Source organism: Apteryx mantelli, chromosome 1 (assembly GCF_036417845.1).
Source record: "Apteryx mantelli isolate bAptMan1 chromosome 1, bAptMan1.hap1, whole genome shotgun sequence".
In the NCBI taxonomy this organism is placed as follows: domain Eukaryota; kingdom Metazoa; phylum Chordata; class Aves; order Apterygiformes; family Apterygidae; genus Apteryx; species Apteryx mantelli.
In genome coordinates this window covers 160,974,500-160,986,104 of record NC_089978.1, presented here as the reverse complement: position 1 = coordinate 160,986,104, position 11,605 = coordinate 160,974,500, and the positions used below count along the sequence as shown (strand labels likewise).

At 39.8% G+C, this 11,605-nt stretch overlaps 1 protein-coding gene across 5 annotated transcripts in view; it reads right to left on the bottom strand.

The window, feature by feature from the left end:
• Positions 1-10,974, bottom strand: part of WASHC4 (WASH complex subunit 4) — a 43,594-nt gene extending 32,620 nt beyond the window's left edge. For 4 of the 5 annotated variants that reach the window (XM_067308638.1, XM_067308645.1, XM_067308662.1 and 1 more), the window contains exons 1-6: positions 10,843-10,974; positions 6,790-6,929; positions 5,450-5,503; positions 5,224-5,289; positions 5,010-5,055; positions 2,301-2,368 (exon numbers count right to left, since the gene is read on the bottom strand). In XM_067308638.1, the coding sequence (XP_067164739.1) occupies positions 2,301-2,368; positions 5,010-5,055; positions 5,224-5,289; positions 5,450-5,503; positions 6,790-6,929; positions 10,843-10,903 (435 nt within the window). In that variant the 5' untranslated portion in view covers positions 10,904-10,974. Of the gene's footprint in view, positions 1-2,300; positions 2,369-5,009; positions 5,056-5,223; positions 5,292-5,449; positions 5,504-6,789; positions 6,930-10,842 lie in introns of those variants that run through there. The other variant, XM_067308654.1, reaches the window with a different exon arrangement.
• Between the last annotated feature and the right edge of the window lie 631 nt (positions 10,975-11,605).

The following is an 11,605-nucleotide window of genomic DNA, read 5'->3' as shown; positions in this document are numbered from 1 at the left end:
CTACGCAGGCTAATCAGCCAGGCTGCCGGTCTTGCCAGAAGACTGCAGATAACAGCTGAATTCTGTCTTCCCCTCTGTCCAAAATAGATCTTATTTGGGTTTCTGCCTTCTACTTGTCACCAGTTTGCACAAAACATGGAAGTGTCATTACTTATACTTGTATTCCTCTCTTAAATGCAGCTGAAACCAGCCAACAGACTCCAGAGGAGCAGATTAACAGACAACTGAGATCACATCATTTCCTGGGAGAATGCAGGGGGGTGGGGAGTGGAAAGCAGCCCAGAGAAGTCTAATTTGATTTTATCATCCAGAGATCATTTACAGCTTGTATTTCACTATCTTGGATGTGCAATCAACCAGGGAAATTTCACTTTCTGCTTTTCATCCACTTTAAAATGCTGTTTGGGTCCTAATTCTCTTTCTCTTAAAAAAAAATAAAAAAGAGCCAGAATGAGCTGCCATTTTAAAACCTTCAGGCAACAGTCCAATTCAACAGCACATGCTTATTAGTAGCTACATAGTACAGACAATGGCCATGTTGTCAGACTTCTTCAAATACACTGTATTCTGTAAGATCAAAAGCATCTACCAGAGTTTCATTGCATTATTTATTTTGATAATTTGTCTTTTTAATGTAACTACACACGAAATTTTAGGCTTTTACATCTAGTTAATCAAGCTGTGAATGTTCTCTGGACACCAAGAAACCCTGAACTCAAAAAAGCCAGTAAACCTACAGGTGCACAGTAGCTCTATGAAAGCAACATTTCACCTCTTCTGTAGTTTTCATTCACATTTTCACACTGCCATTAGGGATATGCTTGCAACATTGACTATATCAGTATTTCCCAGCCTCTGGGTAAAGACTACTCCTGACTGGATTTAGAGGAACACAACAATGGAAAAAGAATAGGATCAATATGGAAAAAGACTTCCTCACAGCTTTAGTAATACAAACCTGTTAGCACACTAATCTTCCCTCTGGGGTAACGTGCTGACTTTCCCTTCTTTCCTAACTTGTTCAGCATTCAGCAAGCCATAATTGCACATATACAAAGCAGGCCCACAAGTGAGGCTACTATAGTTTTATTCAGTGTTTACCCTATAAATATACACATCAGTGCATCCCCTATAGATATACATAAATTTGTACTACTGAGTGGGTCTGCAATACAGATATGCTGAAGACATCCAGTCATCCTGTCCTCAGCTTTCATCTGGGGAGTCTCCTAGCAGAAAAAGAGAACATACCTGGGAAAACACAAGTGTACAGTAGCCCTGTCTCAGGACCACTAACAGATCTCTCACTAATATCTGCTCAGTAAGAGTTAGAGAATGAAAGAAGTAAACTGGCAAAGTTGGTAGGACAACAAGCCTGAAAAATGGGGGGGAAGAGGGGAAATCAACAAGATATTCCAAGAATTAACTGCACTTGAGCATGTTGAAAGAGGTTGAAAAGCAATCTCCTATGGCATTTAACCTGTCAGTGACTCAGTAAGTGAGAATTGCCATGCTGGTATAAAACCAGAAGAGTAATTTTAAGCTTTATTAAACAGGATTTTGTTTAAACATTCTAGAAGTTTCCTGCATCTTCTCTATTTTAACATACATACTTCATTACAAGTAAGTTTTGTATGAAAATAAAACAATATTTGGAATACAAGAGTCACTTAAAAACTATACTGAAGAGGGGGAAAAAAAAATTTCCACCATAGGCTGAAACCCAGGAGCACAGGAAATCCTCTGAAGAAACACAGATCCTGTTTTCATGCAAATAACCCTGATAACAACCAAAATGTTTCTGAAAGGAATGTTCTCTGAAAGTTTGAGGCATGAGTAATTTTTTTCCAAACCCACATTTTAATTTTGCCTCCTCCTATGAGCTAAACAAAGATGTATAAACAAACAATCCATGCCTAATTTTCAATGAAAAACTAAACTTGCCGCTCAAAACCATAAAATCAGAGTTCCTTAACCTTGTCAAATGAAACAACCTCAATTATCTTCTCTTGTTGAAGTTTGCTTAGGTAAATTCTAATTTCTTTGAACAATGATTACATACACCATAATTCCATAATTTTACACAAGTATAAACAAAAAAAAAAGCAACAGATGACCAAACCAAGTTAGAGTTCTGCGGTAAGTGAGCTGACTGTGACAGCTCTGCAGGCAAAATGTACCAACATATGAAATAACTACTGCTTTTCAGCGAGATGCAAGCAGGATAGGACAGACAGTTAAATTCGTTTTGCAAATAAGATTAAGATTACAACTGCTATCAAAACCAAAATATACCCTACCTGCAAGAAAGAAACAAATCTTCCCATCTGTATTTGGCAATCTCCCTCCACCATGCTGGAATCTGTGGCTTGAAAGACAAAGATTTGTCACTACTTTCAAAAGGCTATGTTAGACCTATTCACTTCACTGTGCAGCTTGCTCTCCAAGTTATTTTTTATAATACAACTGGAACACATTATTATAAGGCAATGTATCCCTGATGGGAGCCTTATAAGTTTTCATTTTGCTTTCTTAAGCCAGACTTATTTTTGAAGTTTCTGTCTCAATATAAATTATATTGTGTATAAGCCACACACAAAGCAGGGAAAAAAGGTCTCCATCACATGAAAGAAAATAAAAAAATTACAGAATGCAATTCTTGACAGGCATGTATTTTATGCAACCTCATATCAATGTTTCCATTAATAAAAGCCTGCAAAAGTACTAGGTATTTATGTTGCAAGGAAGGTCTAGCAATATGGTTATTTATTGAAACAAGATGCTGCAATCATTAATCATTGGAAAAAGCTGTGTAGCATATGATTTCTTCAAAAAATTGATTTTCCTTTTCTATATACTATCCAGCACCATGGTACTGGTTCATCACAATGTCTTCAAAGCATTACTATATGACAAAATATACTAACAGGATACTAGGGGTTACAATAACTACATCATTAATGTAGAATTCTTTCAGACAGCTGTAGTGATTGTATACCATTGACAAAATACAGTCTTTTTAATATGAGGACAGTTTAATGCTATAGACTTAAGGTTTTTCTATTGAGTCACTCTGTGTAAAAATGGCTTACAATTGCAAACTTATCTGCATAAGAAATTACCTCACATTAGAGAAAAGCAGCTTCCTGTTTCTATACTTCATCTCATTCTATAGAAGGAAACTCCTAAGTTTTACAAAGCAAAAAACCAGAAATCTAAAACTAAATAAAAATGTTTCTTTAGAGCAGTCAGAGACTAAAGAAACCTCCACACTTCTGTAAGATAAAGCTTCAACACAAAAATCCTAAATACTATATCCTTCCCCTTCATGTGTTATTTAACTTTTACTCTATTGAGTTTAGTGGATGTCCAAAACCAAATATAACTCGACCTCAAGTTCCTAGGCCAGCCCTAGCCACTGTAAGGACACAATGAAGAAGTGTTTTGCATGTATAGAGTGGGCAAAGGCCAGCAAAATATTTCTCTGTTTAATTGAGCCAGTGACTTTGCTAGCTGTTCTGAACTAAGTAAGCTTGGTAGAAGTTGCAAAGAAGGATTTGGGAGCAGAGAACATCATTTCTGCACCCCCATCTAATCCACAGAAGGCTGACATCTCGTTTACTGCCATTCTTAACCATTCCCTGATGAACACCAAGCAGGAACAAATTGCAGCAACAAGATAATATATTATAGCAGCAACAACCTGTCTTTTATCATGCTAGAAATGCAGAGAAGTTTTGAGTGATTCCCTGTCTATTGCCTTGGGAGCATATCACTTTCTTTTCAGATATTTGTGAGAATCTGCTTAAATACAAACAAACAGGAAAAAAAAAACCACTTTTTTGAGGTTTCTTAACTGAACCACAATAGTCATCTTATGTAGTACTTAAAGTATGTTAAACAGTCTCTGTCTCAAAGATTTCACATTCCCCAATAGTTCTATCACATCTAAGGCTCTTGAAAAGCTTTGCAAAGTACTTTTGCAAGACTGCTCTGAAGGAGCATTCCTTTCCTTTCTCCCACATTTCTCAAACAGAAAACAGTTAGGTGGCCCATCCCTAAATCAAGTCATCAGTACAATCAGACCTCATGACTAAGATCTGTGCTCATTCCCAGACTAACATCCTTTAAGAAAGCACTTAAGACCAACCCTTCAGAGGGGTTACCAGTGTAATTCTATGACAAAAAGTAGTTTTCATCTAAAGCGTGCTCTCGTGATTTGTCAACTAGACTGACCTACAATCATTTATATCCCTGTATGTCACAGTCTAAACAGCAGCAAGAGTAATATTACCTGCACTTTAAGGGCAGAAGATTACATTAATATATTGGAACAACTATGATCCCATGAGTAAAGTGCACAGGACTGTTATAAAACAATAAATTTTTAATTTGTAAGCAATAAAACAATAAAAACCTGAATAAATACCTTGCACTAAGGTATCAAAGCAAAATCTAGTTCCAGTAAGAAATAGGTTGTTTTAGGATAATGTATTTACATGCAAAAGAATAGGTGTTCAATGCCATACTTTGAAAAATAGCTGCTACAGTACATAAACTCAGGTTTCTGTAAACTATACATTAAGTATAATGACATTAAAAAAAGAAGCCAAAATGTTTTACAAAAGTCATCACAACAAACTTCAGAAGCACTGCTTTTACATCTCATGCATTTTCTCAGTATCTTTACTTAAAGGCCATCTGTCTGAAAAAATATGTCAGACCCTACTTCTCATGTAAATAAGGTTGCAATGTATGTCCTATTAATATAACAATACTTACTGCAGATAATGGAGCTTTAAAGATAAAATCTTAATGCTGTCTCAGAACAGTTACAAGACACTAATGTATTGCTCTATAACCTCGAAGTCCATTCTTTGGCATTCACCAGCCAAAAATATAATGAAAGGATATACATCTATTATAGGATTACACATACTGTAGCTTTTAATATAACCTGAAGTAATAACATAAAATTACAAACTTTTACAGTAAAGGGAACTACTTACCTCCTTCTCCATAAAACAAGAGGCCATTATAAAATTTAGTTTCTGCCTAACAACAAAAGCAGAAATTTGTTTTTTAATAAATAGGATATATACAAACACGCTATAAAAATTATTCAGACATTGTATCTTGTTTCTTTATCATGACAGAACAAATCTACATATCAGCTTGCCAATCAAACATTTTCACACAGCAATAAAAGACAGCTGAATTTACCTCATACTTTAATTTCTTGATTTCACAGCAAAGGGCAGCATAAACAGTTATTACTTTGTTCAGAACCTAGACTCAAAGGGGGGGGGAAAAACAAACAAAAAACATAGATTACACTTACAAGACTACAGCAAGTAAACGCCTGGTATAGCATTTCTCATGTTTAGAGGGCTTTGTCTTAGCTAGAATAACTCCAATCATCTTTTACATTTAAGTATAAAGCACCTACCTTGTTTTCTGTCTTTATGAGCTCCAGCAGAGAAGACTGTTCATATGGCAAAAGCTACAATTTAATAAAAATAAAAATAAATAAAACAAAAACCAAAACACACACTTTAGAAAATATTGGTCAAAAATACATTTATCCAGCTAGGTAAGTATCTTTTTTTTTTTCCCTTCAGTTTAACCTCAAATGAGGTCAGTAATAAGAGGGCAACAACTGCACAATAATGACAACCTATGCTGCAAGAAATCTTCATTTTTTGCATATAAAAGGAAATACCTTCCTCTTCACTGACGGCAGAAAGGGAAATAACTAGATATACTACATAGCATTTATGGTAATTTACTTACAGGAATTGTAAAGCAAAAGTATGGTCATTATGAAGTATGCAGAAAAGCAGCTCAGGAAACCTAAAACACAAACTAAAAATCCCAAATGCAGGAAATGGGAAGCATGGTGCATATCTGCCTGCAGGCACTAAAATTTTGTACTTGAATCAGACATGAGACCGACTACTTCATACACATGTAGCACTGTAGTGGCCCTGCAAAAAATTTGAAAAGTTGGAGGAATGTTTTGACCCACTGTATCTTCTGGATAGACAAGTTCTATATGGGAACAAAAGCTAAAAGTGCTTTTGAATAATGCCTACAAGTTCAGTGACAAAAAAAAAACAACACAAAACAAAAAACCCAAATGTGTTCCACAGAGGACAGGAAATTTCTGACGAAGGAAATAACCACCTCTAGAGGACAGAAAATACTGTGTAATTTTTTTCTCTAAAAAAGAAAAGAAAATCAAGGCCATTACATCAAAACATAATTAAAAATACACATACTGTTCACTTTGCAGTTATACAGCTATTAGGGAGATCTTCTGGGAAAACACGCACACACAAACACGCACACACAAACACGCACACACAAACACGCACACACAAACACGCACACACAAACACGCACACACAAACACGCACACACAAACACGCACACACAAACACGCACACACAAACACGCACACACAAACACGCACACACAAACACGCACACACAAACACGCACGAAGCTTGCAGGTATCAGGCTTCCCAAGACACTAAGAATTGTAAATTCATTTAACTTTCACTGGCATACAAAAAGACAGGAAAAAGAATAACCTGAAAACATCATCTCTGGTGATAAGCACCAATTTATTAGTTATTTGATAATTAAAAGTGTTTTAGACAGGTTTCTCAAACACAAAATCAAAATCTTAAGAGCACAAATGCATGCAGCTTTTACTTTTCAGGTTTTGAAGGAAAGCAGGAATAAGGAACATAACAATTTCACTGTATATTAAATATATGAAGACCTTTAACGCAATGGGATCAAGACTGAAGTCCCAAACATCTCCAACAGAGTCATCCAAAGCATCCTCAATTCTCTTCAGTTGAGACGCATACTCCTCAAGAAATTTTCCATAATTCTTCAACTGCACTTCAGCATGGATTTCTGAGAATTGATAACATTTGTACCATTTTAGAGAAAGCTCAGTAAACTGCAATATCCTAAAATTTATTTTAAAATATTTAATCTGTTCCTATTTGGTTTGCAGTACTATATTCCTTATTGTGCTTAAGTTTTTTTGGTTATTAAACCAATGCAGTTGTATTAAGTTCTTATTTATTTAAAAAACATCATAAAGCTCAATGTCAGTTTAAAAGGAATCCAAATATTATTTGATAAGAGTACCAAACCAAGAGGTTTTACAGAAACAATTATTTTTTAATTTACACATCTTCAGACTGAGATCTTAAGCCTAACTATCACATCAAGACGTTGTGCAAAGAAGGGACTGGACAAATCATAACACAGCAGTTGATTTTACCCATTAATTGATCCAGTGCATATACAATTATATTAGAACTTTGAGGCAATAGGTCTAATCATTTTGGCCTGAGTAGCAGTTATATTAATAGCAATCCTCTTTCACTCCCTCCCTGCCACCTCTCAGTAAGTCATTAGGGCACTACACTGGACAATTATGGTTTTCAATCATTCCCTCACTTTCAAACTCAATTTCTTCAAACAGAACTATTCTTTTGCTTAGCACCTGGATGTTCAAATGAAGAACTGCCCTGTTACTGTTAGCAGGTTATAATGTTCGAACAACATTCAGCTGGTCAAATACCAAGGACAGTGGCATCAATTAGTAAAGTAAGCCTATGACTACATGCAAGTTTCATTCACTCAGTCCTATCTTTTTTTCTTTCACACATTGAGAAAGAAAATAAACAATTACTAACTTAGTTGGATAATCTGGAGTATGGAGACAATGATCACAGCTCAAAGCTTTCTTGTTCAGTCAGGAAGTACAATTTTTTTTTTTACGTGAAGATTAAAGTGTCCTCCCCATAATTAAACTATGCACCTAACAGTTTAGGATTGTCTTATTTGCTGAAAATAGGAATATCTTAAAAAAAAAAAAATTATTGAGAGGGAATATGAGGAAGCTATAAGTAAGCTGAATAACTGAAGTTTGCCTAAACAGGATGTCAACTCTGCAGGTGGGGTTCTTTAAATTTAGTTAGCAGTATATGTGCTCTTTTCACATTTCACTGAGTAGGCTGCTCTGAAAAGTTTAAAAACTTAGATGAGTACAAGGTTAAACAAGAAGAATAAAACAATGAGTTGCCAATAGTTCAGTCAAATGATAGTTAATGGTTACTTCAGAGGAAGCACACTGTCAAATCGATTGTTCTTCAGACATTTTTTGGAGGAAGAGAAGATATTTGACTGGGACACTTCACCAGGTATAAGGGGAGGAATGGATGAGGATACATAAACAGGCAAAGATGAGAAGGATTGCGTACAGCAAGGTTGAGATTGAGAAGGAGAAATGACTGCAGTGAAGAGTAAGCATTCCTGAACTAACACTAAGACGCTACTTTGAAGTCAGCAGCAGTGCCAACCACAGGGGGACATGGATTGCACAACCTATCCAAGAAGCGGGATAAACTATCCCATGCTAATTTCTGCATTAGTACCATCAGGTTCTACCTGTACCTGCAGCCTAGACACCTGCACAGACATCGTTAAAATGAGGAGAGCGAATGTCACCTAACGAGTAAGAAGCAAGCGAAGTAAAAGCTCTCCATCAGCAGTATGCAGTCAAAAACACTGATGTGGAGCCCTTGTGGTACAGCATCTTGCTATTCTCTTCGATCCAATTCATCTTGTCTCCCAGATTCCTCAGAGGGTAATTCCAATGCATCTTCTGGAAGCTCTGCCGCAGAAAACTAGTAAAATACTGATGGATGCTATTCAGAGCCCTGCAGGATGGAGTTTAACCAGCATGTCAGCTTCAGTACTTTACTGTTATAGAATTCAGTTCTGTTGAGCATGGAGACTTACAGAGGCATGCTGCAGTATTGCCCAACCCCAGCTCCTCCCTTCACACAAAAGACAAACTAAGAGCAGAGAAACTGAAAGAGATATCAGGGCTTTATAAGAGGAACAGGAAAACTACTGAATTGTGCAAGAGCAGGAACTGGCCACTCCTGTTCAAATCAACTGCCCACGAAGCAAGTGGCACCTCTCAAACCAAATTCTGCAGCAGCACTCTGCTGGACACCCAAGTCCTGTCACCCTTCCCAGCAGCCAAGTGATGGATTTAAACAACAGTGCTATTGCTCAGCAGAACTGACATCTCCAAAGAGGTGACTGCGGAAAGCTGTTAACCTACCACCTCCAACTGATCATATAAAATAAGAAAGAGGTGTGAATAATTTCTCACAGAGAGACAAGAGTATGAAAGCTATTGGCTACCCAGATGTAGGCAGGGTTGAACTGATAAAACATGACTGGGAGGTGGGGCAACTTTTCACAAAGATGCAGAAAATCTTTTCCTAAGTAAACTAGATCTCAGAGAAAGAAAAGGGAATCCCAGAATGCAGAAGTTTGCTTTTCCTTCCAGAGAGTAGACAAGTCCTACTTCGTACAACATGATGTATTTACAGTAAAGTTAGATTTAGTTTCCCCTCAGGTGATAAGATGAAAGTATCATAATTTGAGCAACGTTAGATATCTAAGTTGTACAGATTCCCCAACTTCATCTTATTTTATGAAATCAGCAATATTAATATTCAGTGGATGTACTGCTACAGCAAGATTTGCTAATGCTATGCCCATACATATCTAGGACAGGGATCCAACAAACTGGACTTATGTAGTACCTTTTTTCTCAATTTAGAGCATAATTGCTAATGATACAGGTCACAGTCACTGGAATTTTCTTTGGCTCTTCCCTTAAAAGTTGCATAGTGTTCTCAACAGAAGACCAGCCTGTTTGTTCACTGTCAAGATAGCTGTAATGGAGCATATTAGGTCATGCAAAGTTCTCTGAACTGCATTTAATGTCACTGTCAAAGCTGCAGAGATTTGGCATTTCCAGTAAAAGCTACATTTTGCATTCCATGGCTAGAGAACAGATAAACTCACTACGGCTTTAGTTTCTACTGAAAGTCAGTTAAAATGAATATGGCATGAACTGTATCATCTCTTGGAATAACACTATATGTGAAACAGTTGGTCCATAAGTGACATATTTGCACAGCAACACCTGGTGTAAGTAGTTTGGCACAGTTCAAGATACAGTGCATATTACAGTGTAACAACTGTACACATTCCTGGTTTAGAAAGTAGGTCACCTCTACACACCGAGAAAAACGTGGATTTTGACAGGCACAGAAACCTGCTGACAGAGTTAAGCATCGCATGCTCTTATTTATTTATTTTTAAAGGTGAAATTGCAAGTGACTGCCCAAGACATGAAGCCTCGGCCAAGGGAAACCTCATACAACTAACTTATCTCGGTATCTCTGGCTAACCGGGGGGGGAGGGGGGGGGAGTTGCAAAATTTTCTTGGGCTACCAGATATGTTGGGGGAAGCAAAGAAACCCTGTTCACGCAGGAGAAGAAAATCGTGCAGATCTGCCTGCCCTCTCCCTCGCAACGCTGGGGGCCCTGGGGGGGGGGGGGACTCCCCAGAAGGGAGGAAGGGGAGGAACAGCCGTTCCCCCAACCCCAGACCTCTACGGAAAGGGTGCGAGAAGCAAAAAGGGCCACCGCCACAACCGCCCCGCAGCCCGCCCTGCGGAGGAGCAGCTGTTGGGGCGGCGGCCGGCCCCAGGCCGGGTCCGTGAGAGAAGCGGAGGGGGGGCGGCTGACCCCGCTCAGCTCCCCCGCCACTTCCCCCCCCCGCCCCGCCCAGCCTAGCCTAGCCCTGCCGTCTCCCCCCGCGCGGGGCCGGGACAGCAGCGGAGTCCCCTCAGCCCGCGCCCCCGCTCTCCCCCGGCGGCCGTTAACGCCCGCAGCTCCCCCTCCCCCCACCGCGCGCCGCGCCCCTCCCCCCGCGCGCGCTCACTCTGCGAGCCGTCGTCGAGGCGGTCGAACTCCCAGTCCGGGGAGAGGGTCTCCAGCGCCATCGCCGCCGCGAGCGCCCCAGCAGCAGCAGCAGCAGCTCCCCCTCTCCTCTCCTCTCCCCTCCTGACTCAGAGACACGGGACTTCCTGCCCCGCCGCCGCGCCGCACTCTGGGAAATGGAGTCCGCGGAGGGCGCGGCGCGGCGGCGGCGCGTCTGGTGGCAGCCGGGGCCCCGGCAGGGCCCGGCCACCCTGCAAAAACCGGCCCGGCACCGAAAGCTGTAGCCGCCTCTCGATGTCGAGGCCGATATCGGTTGATGCCAGGCAAGGGAACAACAACCTGAGACTGAAAGCTATAGCTCCATCTGGAGATGGAGAGGTATTGATGCCTGTTGATGGATGGATCGATATCGATCCTTATTGATAGGGATGGAAACCAACAGGCATCGATGGCTCTCAGCATTAAGAGGTGTCAATGCCTATGGATAGGGTTCAAGATCAATTGTTACTGATACCTGTCGATATCAATCCCTATCAATAGGGATGGAAATTGACAGGCATCAACGCCTCTCGATAGCAAGAGGTATTGATGTCAGTCACTGCCGAGCAATAGCAAAATCGGCCCAAGACCGAAAGCCATAGATGCTTCCCGAGGTCGAGAGGTCTTGATCCCTACTGATGGGTGTGGAAGTCAACCGAGCTGTGCCACCTGGCACATCAGCAATTGCACAGGGGCAACAGCAGCAAAATTAGCATCACCAGTGA